The 15,321-nt window shown below is 42.2% G+C and overlaps 1 protein-coding gene across 3 annotated transcripts in view; it reads right to left on the minus strand.

Moving 5' to 3' along the window:
• Window positions 1-15,321, minus strand: part of ZSWIM8 (zinc finger SWIM-type containing 8) — a 67,530-nt gene that overhangs the window by 16,411 nt on the left and 35,798 nt on the right. For all 3 annotated transcript variants that reach the window (XM_035329732.1, XM_035329731.1, XM_035329730.1), the window contains exons 6-16: window positions 13,976-14,057; window positions 12,853-12,973; window positions 12,289-12,490; window positions 11,522-11,697; window positions 7,519-8,527; window positions 5,636-5,767; window positions 5,263-5,442; window positions 3,777-3,960; window positions 3,133-3,231; window positions 2,111-2,235; window positions 582-813 (exon numbers count right to left, since the gene is read on the minus strand). In XM_035329732.1, coding sequence (XP_035185623.1) covers window positions 582-813; window positions 2,111-2,235; window positions 3,133-3,231; window positions 3,777-3,960; window positions 5,263-5,442; window positions 5,636-5,767; window positions 7,519-8,527; window positions 11,522-11,697; window positions 12,289-12,490; window positions 12,853-12,973; window positions 13,976-14,057 — 2,542 coding nt within the window. The remainder of the gene's footprint in view (window positions 1-581; window positions 814-2,110; window positions 2,236-3,132; window positions 3,232-3,776; window positions 3,961-5,262; window positions 5,443-5,635; window positions 5,768-7,518; window positions 8,528-11,521; window positions 11,698-12,288; window positions 12,491-12,852; window positions 12,974-13,975; window positions 14,058-15,321) is intronic.

The raw sequence follows: 15,321 nt of genomic DNA on the forward strand, positions 1-15,321 counted from the left end.
ATTAAGCATTTCATCAGATACCAGGCCAAGAACACTTAAGCTTAACTCAAGATTTGGAAAATTTGCTGCAACTGTGGACGAAGTTTTATGAGAAAAATGCTCCAGCAACCCTAATCTTATTGCATTTATCTTCAGTTATGACTGATCTTTTTGGGAACTGTTAAGAGAGCATCCACTTTCCAACAGATGTCATGCTTGCAAGCACAGCTTGAAGAAAATCACACCCCGTTTATCTTAAATAACTAAGATTGGTGAAGGTCATTAATCTTGCATGAAGGCACCTGACTCAGTATGTGACTTTTTGAACACTGCACCTCTGATACAAACCTAAAAGATGGAAACACACTAGTTTCATGGTAACTGGCTAACACAGCTGGGTCAAGATAGGAAAGCCTGAAAATTAGCTTGAATTTCTACACAACGACAACAACGTGTACAGAAATGGATTCAGCCAAACAACAGAGGAATGACAGTCTAGTAACTACCAAGCAGCCAGATGGTAATATAAGTATATAAAGTCACTCTGACTACTTCTCAATACAGACAAGAACATAGCATAGCCCTTACAAATCACATCTTACCCTGTGCACTCTTCTCCACAAAGTTCTCAGGACTGCTCTGAACTGCTGGGCTTACACCAGGTTGCTGAGTGACAGAAGTCCCTGGAAGCTGCTGGATAGCTGCAGTGGACTGGGCTGCGTGTTTGGAAGGAGATTTTTGATTTGCTACTGTAGGCTTGCTGGAGGAGTAGAAGGAACTCAGAGTCTGTGGCTTGTGAGTCTGACTCTCTCTGTCCAGGAGTTTGTCTAAAATCTACAGCAAGGAAAAAACAAAGAAGAGCTTTCCAGACAGGTAAGAGAACAGGCATTACACTACAAAGCAGGGGGAAAGTACCAAACCAACTTCCAAGTGGACAACAAATAGTATTATGGTTGGAGAAAAATGTTTATTCTCTTGACAGCAGGAATCATCTTCTTGCACTAAAGATCAGCTATGCACAGTTGACAGCCATGTGGCCTGCACTGCTGAGAAAGCAATGCTTCATTTGTACTCAGTATTACCCCCTTTTCACTTCAAAAAGCCATTGGCTTTACTTGGAAAGCATCCAGAACTCACAATACAGAAGTAATTCTGGCACATCAAGGACAGAACAGAGGACTCTATATTTAGTGCCAGTCATTAGATGTTCTTGTTTAAGTCACTGAAATTCTGTGCTCATCATCCAAAAAACTCTGTCATATCATTACTGAGGAACTGGCAAAGCCTTCTGAGATTTTTAGACACTAGAGAAATTGTCTTCCACTAATCTACAGTAACACTTTCTTATCCTTATTTATTACAGAATTGGGGAACAATGCATGACCACGTATTTTAGGTTTGTCCATTTCTACTGTTTACTTTCTACATGAAATGAACACCATGAGTGTAACAGAGCACTTATTTTTAATAACACAGTCTCCATGTTATTCCCTATAGCAGAGAAGATGAGCAAAAGAGCTTCTCCTTTAGGAGACAGAAAGACACTAATCATATTCTTGCTGGGTAGAAGTGTTTCTGAGTATAAAATATTAAAAAAACCCTTTCTGAAGCTTCAGCAGTTTTTGTTATTTTTTTTCCTTTGGGGCATGGGGCAGGGAGGAGGAGCAGAACTGTACTCTCTCTTGTATGGAAAATAAAGGCACAGGTGGATTGAACTTGTAAATAGAAGAGGTGAGAGATTAACATAAACAAAGGTTTTGCTAGATACACTGTTCAGCAAGCCAACATCCCTGCAGCAAAACAGAATCAATCCCCATACAACACACAGAGTGCACACGGAAAACCCCTGGGACAAAGGACTTGTTTAGCAGGTAAGCAAAAGCATTAGATACCGTCAGAAAGCATCCCTCATCTGGAGCTTAAGAAACCTTTGGTAAGAGTGCCTCTTCCAGGCCAATGCATACTGTGCAGTCAGATTTTGCATCAGTGAGACAAGAGAAACACAACATGGCTTGTAAATCATCAGTACATGACATAGTGACTGATGCTCACTGGAAAAACTCTGAAATCCATCAAAACCCAAACATGGTTTGCTCTGCACCTCCCTCTCCCCTTCTAAAGGGAGGCTTACCTTCTTCAGCTTAGACTGATCATCCTTGTAAGTAATCATCAGGGCTAGTGCCAGATCACCTTTCTCCCTTCGGGTGCCTTCACACAACAGAGGATGTTCTGCTTCACTGACAGTTGTCTTCATGCCTGCAGGCCAGAAAAGAGAGGGATGAAAAGACAAGTGAGCCCATGGGACTACACCACATCCTTAGCACTAGATATACACCTCAGACTATTTTATTCACCTCACTGTCAGGCAAAAGAAGAATTTTACCTATTCTTTACCTACTGTTAACTTCAAAAACAGGTCATGAATAAACAGGAGCTGCTGTCTGTCCCCAGAATACTAAGCTTGCTACAACCGTCAGAGCAACCTGATCATAATACGCCATGAAGAAAGAGCCCAGGCAAGTCCACTTCATCTTGAAACAAACTTTTCCAATTTCTGCAGATGCTACAAACCAGCATTCCCACTCCATACAGAACTCATCTTTGCCCTTTCATACACAAGGCAACAGAGGACAGGCCTTGTTTAATCCATTCTATTCCTTCTTTTGCAGGCAGCTTTAAAACAGGCATACGCTATTATCAACATTATATGTATAACCACTGCTTTGTTGCTGAAGCTGCTAAATGAGAGGCAGGAATCCAGTACATGATAATACTTGAGAGTACTTCTGCTAGTCTTTCACCATAGTTCTCTAACCTCTTCTGAAATGAATGCCTTTTGTTCTCTGAAACTACCCATCTCCATCAAAGCCTAGGCAATACCTCTTCCACAAGGAAAGAGCAAGAAGAAAGCTAAACTACACTCACTGCTTTAACATTCAAGTTCCTGTCCCGCATCACCCTTCAATTTTTTACAGCTTCGCAAAAACACCTCAAATCTGACGTACAGAATTTTTCTGCATCGTGTTCTGATAAACTGTGCAAACCCTTTAATTTCTGGACCAAACTGGAATCGGCTATCATCTCTCACCATCCAAAATAAGGCAGGATGCAGAACATGGATGAGGAAAAACTTATATTGTAAAAGATTCTTACCAAGAGCAGCAACAGCTGCTTCAAAACCAAGCTCTTCATCTCCAGGCATTTCATTATTCCAATTACGACTTGGGGGTCTACAACCTGTAGGAGAAACCACTGAAAGACAAGAGAATTAATGCTCAGCTTTCAGAATTAGGACCTCAGGGCAAAAGCTGTTTCTGAACACTGAATTTGCAGAGCTTCTGGTGGTCCTATTCCTAATCCTTTTATCAGTTCCAGGATCACATCACTGCCTTGTTCCCCCGCCCCTTCCCCCTTTCTCTCTTAACTCAGAAGCCTCCAAACCAGCCAGGTATATGCCAAGTAAGTCATCTAATCCCACATTGTTGGGTTCTTTTTTTTAAATACTATATTTACATTATCTTCCTCTGAATATAACCAGCATAAAAGCAGAAAAGTTAATCATTTTAGCTATTTTACAAAAGCACACACAGAGTGCTGAAATATGGTAAGTTTCAAATGTAGACAGAAGGAGAGAGAATTCTTATCTCCAGAGCAACATGGAAGGAAGAACAAGCACCAGTGTGGGAAGAATCAAGATTAGGTCGTCTTATCCTGAAGACAGTTTCTCTTTGAAACCCTCTCAAGACTTGGAATCTCAGAAGGTTCCCTTTGCACATTCAAACCAATGCAGACAGTACCTGGAGTGCACAGGACATCAAATATAAAGCTAGCCAACATAAGAGGCAGGACTGGACGATAATCACATAATGTTCCTTCTCGAAGTTCTTCAGCTCTTCCTCGAATAGTATTCATCTCATTAGTGACCAAGGGAATCTTCTTCAAGAGGGCTACAATCTCAGACTCCTGATAAGCCAGCTTCACCTGGTTAGTATCCACAAAGAAAGAGAATAAGGTTTCATCAGCACCATTTTTCCAGATGCATATGTTGAATTAAAGCGACCGTTTTTATTGGATTATTAAATTACAGTAGCTCTTAGCTCCCAAGCCACCTTTACCATTCCCTCCACAGTGAACACAGACATTCAAGTTTAATGCAACTCTTGCCTCAGATTTATGCACAACCTCTGTTTTTACTCAAATTATCCATTCTTGAGCTGCATACAGAAAAATGCATCAGCTTTCATAGGAATATTAGATGTGTTTTACTGGCTAAGTCCCTGGAAAAGATGACTCACAATTGTAGGAAAAAGCATGCTAAGTAATACACCCATTAGAGACAAGGAATTGATTAGCAGCTGAATAGCATGGGGTGACATCCATGTGTGTTAGCACACCAGGATGAAGACCTACTACATTTCACTACCCTGTGTCACTCCTGCATTCTCTCAATTTTTAACGTGTGAAAGTGATTGTTTTCGCTGGAACAGCTTAAGTAGCTAGTGGCTGCCAATCTCACACTTAATCTTCTAATCAGACTGTAAGAAGTACAGATAATCAGTGGAACAAGTGTACTTGGTGGATTACTAGTAATAATGCACATCTCCAGGGACTGCTCAATCCTGCAGTGAAAGCAAGGTGGCTGCAAATCACATCGACAAGGTCTTAATTGGACACTTCTCTTTTCTAAACAGGAAGCCTAGCACTAATCAGGCAGTGTCCAAAACAATATGCCTGCGCTGTGTACGTGCTCACAGGCCAACAAATGAAATATCAGGAAAAGCAACAATTTTCAAACATGAAACAATTGCTCCAGTTCACCCTAAGGAATACACTTCAAACCACTTCACCACCACAAATATATACAATTTAGTTTACAAATGTCTTTTTCTTCCCTAGATTAGCTAAGCAAACTGGAAGCATATTTGAGATAACAAGAACTAAACTGCTCCAATTGAAATAAAATACTCATAAAAGATACTGCTCTCATTTATTGTTCTCATGTCTGTAGCTTCATTGAAATCATAAGCCGTTTAGCACTGAGGTCTGAGCTTCTTTTTACTGGAGATAAACCCAGATGAAATGATATTTCTAATCAAGTTTCTGGCAGATCAACGTGTACTTGGGATTTGTGAACACTCCCTTTTGTCCCAGTGCAATCAATTTTAAGGAAAACATATAAAAGCATAACCAAGCTTCAAGAGTTTAAATGGCAACCTTATAAACATAAGCATTTAAGCAGCACAATATTTCTTACGGATATTGCCTTTTCAAAATGTTTTGTACCTCCAGAGCCTTGGTAGAAGCGGGTGGTCTCTGCAGCTCCAGAGCAAACATTCCTATTCGAAAGGCCAGGTTGTGGTACTCCAGCCGCTCACTCAACACAGTCAGCAGGAAAGCAGCTTTGGACAAGGTGTTGGTTGCCATCCACGTCTGCTTGCTGGTTGATACTTTGTTCTTTTTGCCCTGTTTGAGGAGGAATTTATAATCAAGATCAGGCACATGAATTACATCCAGAGGAGTTCAACCCAAAACCAGCATCAATGAAGGGCCCGGAATCACAGTAAATGCAAAATGCCTGGGAATGCTGTTGTACCCAGCCCACACCTTCCTTCTACATTACCCTCCACCCTTGAAACTAGACAAGCACTCTCTCTACCTTAGTTGGTGGCTGCTCCACTTTGAGATCTGGAGGGTTGGCTAACAGGTCCCGGGCAAGCTCTACAGTTAAGCGACATGCTTCATTGCTGTATCCATGTGCATACAGGGCCTCTGCACAAGCAAACAGGATCTGCAAGAAAGAACAGATGGTAATATTTAAACCACATTCCCCCAGGCTGGAGTCAGCCTGCTCAAACCACTTGTCGCAAAGCCTTTGCAAACATAATTCACAATTAACCTCAGCAGTAGGTGCTCTCAGAGAACTCCTTCCTCAGTCTTCACCTCTATCCCTTTAAGTGCTCCCCTAAAAAGCATTATCTCACATGATTAGGTCCCATCTTCCCTCCAAGTACTATAAAAGATCAGAGAATAACTCAAAGGAAACTAAAACTCAAATTGACTGACAATAACTATTTCCGTGCATCTCCATTTTGGCTGCCTGCTTATATAAGTGCAAGCCCCAAACATATTATGAGGTTATTACAGGAACGTGACACCATCCATTTACATCTATATAATCTCTGACCTCCCAGAAAACTTCTGCTTATGTAGCTGGATTTAATATTTTCCTGCTGGGCATGCCTCAATCTTACTTATGAATTTCATCTCAGTTTTCACAGAATCACAGAATGGCTGAGACTGGAAAGGTCCCCTGGAGGTCACCTGGTCCAAGCCCCCTGCTCAAGCAGGGGGCACCTAGAGCAGGTTGCCCAGAACAACGTCCAGGCAGGTTTTGAATATCTCCAAGGAGGGAGACTCCACCACCTCTCTGGACAACCTGCACCACCACTCAGTCACCCACACACTGAAGTGCTTCCTGATGTTTAGATGGAACCTTCTGTGTTCCAGTTCATGACCACTGCCTCCTGTCCTAGCATTGGGCACCACTGAAAAGAGCCTGGCTCCACCTTCTTTGCACCTGCCTTCAGGTATTTATGGACATGGATAAGATCCCTCCTGAGCCTCCTCTTTCTGTAGGCTGAACACTCCCAGCTCTCTCAGCCTCTCCTCAGAGGAAAGGTGCTGCAGTCCCTTCATCTTGGTGGCCCTCCACTAGACTCTTTGCAGCATGTCCAGGTCTCTCTTGTACTGGGGGTGCCCAAGCCAGACACAGGTGCAGGCTCACCAATGCTGAGTAGAGGGGAAGGATCACCTCTCTTGACCTGCTGGCAATACCTTGCCTAACGCAGCCAAGAATATTGTTAGTCTTCTTAGCGACAAGGGCACACCACTGACTTGTGTTCAACTTGACATCCCCCAAGACTCCTCGATCATATTCTGTAAAGCTGCTTTCCAGCTGGGTTGTTCCTCCCCAGCTGCAGGACTTTGCAGTTCTCCTTGCTAAATTTCATGAGATTCTTGTCATCCCACCTCTCCAGTCGTTCAAGGTCCCTCTGGATGGCAGCACGATCCTCTGGTTTACCCAGCACTCCCCCTGGTTTCATGTCATCTGTGAATTTACTAGGGATGCACTCTACCCTATCATCCAGATCATCAGTGAAGATGTTGAACTGGACTGGACCCAATACTAGCCTGTGGACTATTATTCTACCATTTCCAAATGGCTAGAGGAAAAAGCAAGCACTGTTTTGTGTACATTTGTAAGTTCTGGAGTGCGAGATGGACCAGCTAAAACTGGACACATTTGGAGTGAGCACAGCAAAAAGGAATCAAACTTGAGAGAAACAGAGAAGCGTGATACCAATACATTAAGACTGTAGGTACCTTATGATATAATGGGTTACAACGACTTTATAGTTAAGCACTTGCTATAACAACATACTAGGTTAACTATGACAGTTGGGAGGATGGCGAGAACATGATGGAATCAATACATGAAAAAATAATGCAGAACAATGTTTTGAACTAGACTCAGCTCACCTCCATCCGGTTTTCCTGCTCCAGAGGCTTTATACCAGCAAATATATCCTGTTCCTCTTCATTCCCCCCTTCAGCTTTGTCATCATCTTCCTTGGCTACCTCTTGTGGATTCAGATAGTAAACCTGGTAATCATCTTCCTCTTCTCCATCGTCACCTCCCCCTGCGGCGCCACTCTCTCCTACTTCTTCTGGCTTCAGGCTCACACCACCGCTGTTCTCATCTGCAGAAGGCAGATCATCATCACCACTACCCATTTCTCCCACAGGATCCTTGGATGATTTCTTGGCCGTGGAACTGCTCCTGACACTTGGCTCAGGTCCCTCGGAGAAGTACACCCCACCATCCTCCTCAAAGGTATCCCTGTAGCTCCTGCTCAGCGGGCTTTCTGTAAAACTAAATGTGTTGCTGGCTTCTGCCCCTAGAGCCAAGCTGCTGTCATCCAGGCTCATCTCTGCTAAGTCTGGCTCCAGGGAGCTGTCCTCACTGCTCATGCGCCGTTTCCCACTATGTTTACTGGTCAAGCCTTTGCTCACTGGCAATTTGCCTTTGCCCACTGCAGTCTTATACACAGCTTTATCACCTTCTGCTGAAAGTCGTCTCAGAACCCTCTGTGGCGTTTCAGACACAACTTTCCGCTTTCCAGTGAGTTCCTTCGGGCGAACCGCTGGCTCCTGGGGAGATGGACGCAGCCTGTCGCCAGCCTGCATACATGATCCCCCAGGCTCCTGTCCATGGACTCTACCAGCCTCACAGGCAGTTTCTGCACACTGTAACCGGCAGCTTCTCTGCTGGATGGCCTTTACCCAACAGAAAGAGTTCTTCTTGTCAGAGCTGCTATAGGTGATCCCAGGAATGGGATAAGCTTCCTCCCAGTTGAAGTAACAGGCTTCCACAGCTGGCTTGAAACCTTGGAACAGCTTCTCCAGTGATTTCTTGTGCTGACCCCTCTTAACGTTATCTATGACTTTCAGCTGCCACTGTCTGAGCTGTGAGCAAAGGTCCCTGCGCCTAAGAGAAGTAAGAGGACAGGTTAGAAAGCAGACAAAACGCACCACCAACAAACTACCTCTTAACCCACAAAACACCTCTTCCTTTTGATCAGAAAACTATTCTGCTGAATTAACTATAAACAACATTAATAAGAAGACAGGCTAGAAAAAGGAAACAGGTCTACTAACAATGAAGTCCTGAATAGGCCCATGACATAGAAACAAAATGAAATAGTGCCATCATGAAAACATGATACAAACTGGGAGGTTTAAAATGAAATGCCACGTGCCCTGATTATCTGCCTCAGATAAGGCATTAGTGAGCCGCAGAAGTCTCAGACCAGTAAGTGCCATGAGGAAATGCTGTAGGAATCATTCACTGAATTCAGCACTGGTGTGGCCTCACCTCAAGTACAGCATACAGTTTTGAGCACCACAATATAAGAAGGACATAAAACTATTAGAGAGCATCCAAAGGAGGGCTACAAATATGGTGGAGGGTCCAGAGGGCAAGACGTATGAAGAGCAGCTGAGGTCCTTTGGTTTGTTCAGCCCGGACCAGAGCAGGCCGAGGGGAGGCCTCATGGCGGCCTGCAGCTCCCTCACGAGAGGAGCGGAGGGGCAGGTGCTGAGCTCTGCTCTCTGGGGACAGCGACAGGACCCGAGGGAACGGCATGGAGCTGGGACAGGGGAGGGTCAGGCTGGGTGTTAGGGAAAGGTTCTGCATTCAGAGGGTGGTCGGGCACTGGGACAGGCTCCCCAGGGCAGTGGTCATGGCAACGAGCCTGCCGGAGTTCAAGCAGTGTTTGGACATTGTTCTCAGACATGTGGTTTGGTTTTGGGGTGGTGCTGTGTGGAGCCAGGAGCTGGACTCCATGATCCTTGTGGCTCCTTTCCAACTCAGGATACTCTACGATTCTGTGATAATACAGTTTGCAGCAACTGTGAAATGGCACTGTGAACAACTCCAGTCAAGACTTTCAGAAGTACAGCCTATACAGCCTGCCCAGAGAAGTACTATGTCAGATAGGATCACATAATCTACCTCTTAGACATGTATCTTTCTTCCCCAATATGCCTATCTAGAGCCCAGCAATTTAATTTAGGCTGTAGCAGGCTGTCCTCTGGAGACTAAACTACTGCAAACCATAGGCACAAAACAAGCAAAACAAATTTATAATTGATGTTTAAGCAACTGAAGAAGAAGCAGGCTAGAAGGCTTAAATTCACTTAAAGTACACAGCAGGTAGTCCCATGTTCCATATTATCACAGGAAGAACAAAGCATTTCTGCATTTCACAGCTCCATATCTCACATACAGCCTAAGCATGCAAACAAGACAGTCTGAATGGATAACAATGTTTAGGCAAACTAATTTAATAAGTTTCTAGGAAGTATTTTTGCTCTGCACCAAGCGTCTCAATCACCTCCCATCTTGTTCCTGCCACAGATTTGAGGTACAAGTCCAACACTTCAATCCCATCAGACTACCTGTCAAAAGCTAATGAAAACCAAACAAAATCAAAATGGGTTGACCCAAGTTAGGTGAAAAGGGTATTAGAACAAAATAAGCTCAACAGAATAGACTGCTTCTATTTATCTAAATAAATGAATTTGCAAGGGAGCAGGCCAGTGGGGCTTAACTGAGGAGAGGATTTTCAGACGGAAAAAGAAGGAGGGAGAATTACTCAGGAAAGGTAACTTAAAGGTGAGTGCCCACAATGAATTTGGACTTAGGTAGCAAGTCTCCTTATGATTCACTGGAAAGAATAGCAAGGATGGTTAGAAGAAGGTTCTTCTGGTGACTACTCAAATGTCAAGAGAATAGGAAATCAAGCAGAAGTATTTCAATTATGCATGAGCTCAAGTAGATCTGAGCAAATTTGAACTGCACCAGATAACTGGAATGTGAATATATGTAGCACTATTACATACTTTATTAAAAGCCAAAACCTTTTATGTTTTTTCTATATGATTTGATTGATGTTTGTGTTTATTTTAAACCTCATTCCCAGTTTCCTACAGTTTTTGACTTGTCTTCATCTGCCGTATTTACCTACTTCATACCGTAAACTCTACAAGACAGAAACTGCACACATTTAGTGTCCCTGGTGTACCTTACAAGGATATGGCACTGTACTAAAATTATGCAACAATTCACAGAAGGCAAATGCTGTTCACATGTAATTGCATTTAAAACACCATCCTGTTTTCATCTGTTCTGAAAAACTTTTTCTGACCATACATATCACATTAAACCTTTTCAATATATTTAGCACCCTACACTTCATAGACTGCGTGTACTAAAAATATTATCACAATGCTGACCACAGTACTTCAGTGTGAGCCATCAATATCTCAACTGCTATTCAAGTTGTGCTACATAAAGTTGTCAGTGATTTACCAAGGCACAATCTGCTTCAGAAACCTGCATAAGTTTCTCAGTATTTCCTCAGACAATTGAAAACACTGACAGAAAATAATACACCAGTGATACTGTTTGCCAATACGCGGTAGAGAATAAGCTCCATAAGTACACAGAATGCAATAAATGGTTCAGCTTGAAATAGACAACAGTAAATGACTGCACTAAACAGAAATATATTAAATTGCCAAACAGATAAATTCAAAAAGCATTAAAATTTTTTAGAAGCCTGTATTACCACTCAAAGAAATATTCTCCACTGGGATACTGAAATGCAGACATACACTCATGTGTAAAGCAGAACTCCCAGAAACCAACAAATTATTCATACTACATGATGTTGCTAAAAGTTAGCAGCAAAAGCAATTAAAGTTAAAGGCAATTACAATGCTCTTCAGCCTTACATAGAACACGCTCCAAAAAGACTGTGTGATGGCTGAACAGTCAACGAGGTAATGATACAAACACAACTTATCTACAGGAAAAAACTCCTGAGTGTGTTTGCACATGACAAAAATAAACGAGAGGATGGTGTCCATTGGTTAAAGAGTTCTAGCTCCCATTAGATTATCTGATTTTGGTACTCACCTCTGTGGACTAATAGTAGGGTCTAGGACAGCCAGCCTCCAAAGAACCACCATCTCATCACACATACTTGCACAGGCATGAGCAGCTACTTCTGACTGGCCATTGCTGCGCCCGGTGTGGCCGCTAGCACTGCTGTGTGATGCAGATGTTCTCACACTGTACCACCAGCCAGTTATCTGAAGAAGAAAACGTTCAGTGGAGCTGTGTTGTGGTTAACATCACTCTCCTTGCTCTCACTTAACTACAGTACCCACTAGGAAACAGAAGCTGAAGTTAGAACCATGTTTTCATTTGACTTCAAAATAACTGAGAGTATTAAAGCTGTATTGGTTTGTGAAAACTAAGGGCCTCATTTTTTTTCTGTTTGGAAGGCACATGCCCACAGAACAAAACAAAACACTCTCAGGAGGTGCTCTTGCTAGCGGCCTTCACATCTGGAGGAAAAAAGTGAACAAATGTGATAAATGAAACATTTCCTTTCCCCTGCTCAAAGTTGAAGTATGTGATAAGGTAATAAGGAAATGCGCACTGTATTTTATATTAGAGTGAGATCAGTATCCTAAACTGCCAAGGAAAACATTTTTCCTAATATTAATTTAAAAAATATCAAAAAAATCACTACTTAGACCCATCAAAATATATTTTCTACAACAATAACCAAAGAACCTGATGTTCTATCACCCAACACATTTATTTAGGTTTTATAAAAATGACAGCTCATATGTGATGTACTTGTGATGAACAGATCATATGTGATGAACAGATACCTGTTCATAGTTGAGACACTGGTCAGTCAGAATCTCCAGCAAAGGAGCAGCGTTGCTATCCCGTCTCTTAAACATCTCCCGCACGATAGAAAGCAGGTTCCAGATTCCCTCGGGCTCCCTTCCTCGCAGGGGACGCAGGAGACAGGCCCACTCAGCAGCAGCTGGTGGCTCCGTGGAAGAGAGATACATCGAATTCACATCACTGTGGATAAAATAGAAGCGCAGGGATGAGAAAAAAAACAAAGTCAAGCAAAGCCATACAAAATCCTGAGTACATGCTACATCCAAAAGTATATTTGCATCTTAAATAGGACAGCCATGCATAACTTAAAAGAGAGGACACATGATGAGAATGAAAAAACCACACAAGTAAGGTACTGTGCAAATACAACGTGCTCTACTGAAGTAACATAGGATAAGCAACGCAAAAATAGAATCCAGAAAAGTTACCTCAAAACCAAGCATCCTACATGCCATGGAATCGTGTAGGGTACATACTACATGGTGAATAAGCTTACAGATTACATGAATATTACTTTTTCCCTTCAGTAGGAAACAATTTACCTGAAAACAACAGGAGAGGGTCCACAAAATTTATGAAGGGTTTTCTTTATGTTGTCACTCAGAGTAGATTCATCTAAGTACCAGGTGCTTTGATCTGATGCAGAGGGTCCAGCAGTGGGATCTTGACACAAGAACACATACACAGGTTTTGCAGATTTTGAAGAGATTTTCCTCTGGTGCCCAACCACAGAGATTACGGGGAGCATACAAGCAGTGTTACTCAGTTTATTTCACCCATTGCAGAACTCTCTATTCAGAAATACCTCAAAACGTTATCATTACATTACCTGAACAACTGGCAACACTTAAACAGAAGACATGACTCCCATTTAAAAAAAGCACAGCTAGCCAATTCAATGAAGTTATTTTATCCCCTTCTGTTTGTCACTGCTAAAGTTACACCTGAAATACTGTATCCAGTTTTGAATCTTCCAGTCCAGGAATGACACTGAGAAACCAGACAGGATATAGCGGAGGGATACAAAAACAGTGAGGGGAATGGAACACTGATCATCTATGAGGAGTGGCTTGGGAGTGTTTTGACTAAGAAAAAAAGGGTGAAAGGTTATCACTAACAGCCTACAACTACTTGGAGTAACAAACGCACAAACTAGCAGTTAGCAGTGCAAGACAATAAAAATGAGGTACTTATATTGGATATCAGAAAAAAAAAAAATCTTGACCATAAGGGTAATGCAGTACTAAAACAGCAATACTCTGTAACTTCTGTGGTAACCAAGACTTGGCTAAGTTAGCCCAAGGCACAGCTAACTCATTTGAGGGTTGCCAATAATCTTGTTTCAAGTAGCAGGTTGGAGAGGTTCACTCCAACCAGCATTTCCAGGAGTCTATAATTAACACAGAGCTAAACAGAAAAATGCTCTGTTACAAAAGGTGCATTGCCTGATGCTCCCTTCCCCTGCATATACTCCAAGGAGTCCATCATACTAACAATTTCTGGTAGCTGCACCACATGTATGCTTGTACTTATCCCGTTTACTTTGACCTCCACCTGCAATCCCAGATACTTTGTAACCTATCATTTCAAAAACTCAAAGCAATGGAAATATATCTGCTTCCTATCTTTGACACAGATTACTGAAATAACATATATCAAGGTTACCTGGGGCTCCACACACTGTGTTGATGGCAGTGGACTGAGAAGATAAGAGCTCATCGAGCAAGCGCTGAGCAGTTGGAAGAATCTGCAAACATGAAGGAAACTTTCAATATACACAATATTCATAGTGTTTCTTACCCCAGTATATGCATCCAAATATTTGCCTGGATTTTCCTAACTGAAGGACTCACACATCAAAAGCATCAAATACACAGTCACGTTTTCAGAAAGGACGGTAGAGGGTGCTAAATATAATCCAACAGCAAACTAGCTGTTAGAATTCCTTCTCTCCTTTCACAAAGCAAACCTGTATGCAAGACTTCCTTTCTATGCTCACAGCCTAAGAAGTAAACAACAGCATTGTAGGTTATTAGTTCCTTTCTTATTTCTTGAGGAGGAGACAACAGACTGTGCTACTGCAGCCAGTTTTGGGAGATATGGAAGTGACTGTAGTCACGGTCACCATTTTCCTGCATTTTGAATGTTCTGTGTTTCTTGTTCCAAAATTTGTTTCACTAAAAATAAGCTAATAGGAACAGAGGAACAAACTGCAAGTTACATCTATACGTAACTTTTCAGACAGACTTTAGCTCATTTACCATGCCTTTAGCACAGAGACCATATATATTTTAACTCTGGCTCAGCAGTAAACTAATAAAAAATCTCAGCACTAAACTAATGCCGTCATAGATTCCGGCCAGTTCATAACATAAGAGAAGGCTCACACCTGACAGCAAAATCCTAAATAGACATACACTTAATTTGTCCTTTTTGAAAGAAAAATGCATAGCAGAAAACTGTTCTTCCCTCACTTTCAATCTAAGTCGGGGCTGAGAGACCTTAGATCCATTTAGTCCTTATCATGCACACTAACAACAGGTTGGGCATATAAAATAGTTAGGATTTAAATGACTTGCAGCAGAACATCTGATAACCCCCCACCTCTCTCAGCACAACAACTGTGGTTAAAGATCACGCTTACTGTAAAGCAAGGAATATTCAGTACACCTTTATATTTGCAAATAACATGGACTCGTCCAAAGAGACGGAATAAAGTATTACAGAATGACATTTTACATTTCTACAAAATAGAACATAGGCCTTCCAATACCCAAGGGAGGCCTACAGGAAAGTTGGGGAGGTACTCTTGGTCAGGGAGTGTAGCGATAGGACAAGGAGTAATGGCTTTAAACTAAATGAGGGTAGATTTAGATTAGATATAAGGAAGAAATCCTTTACTCAGAGGGTGGTGAGGCACTGGAACAGGTGGCCCAGAGCAACAGTGGATGCCCCATCCCTGGAGGTGTTCAAGGTCAGTTTAGATGGGGTCCTTGCCAACCTGATCTAGT

Source organism: Oxyura jamaicensis, chromosome 6, assembly GCF_011077185.1.
Source record: "Oxyura jamaicensis isolate SHBP4307 breed ruddy duck chromosome 6, BPBGC_Ojam_1.0, whole genome shotgun sequence".
In the NCBI taxonomy this organism is placed as follows: domain Eukaryota; kingdom Metazoa; phylum Chordata; class Aves; order Anseriformes; family Anatidae; genus Oxyura; species Oxyura jamaicensis.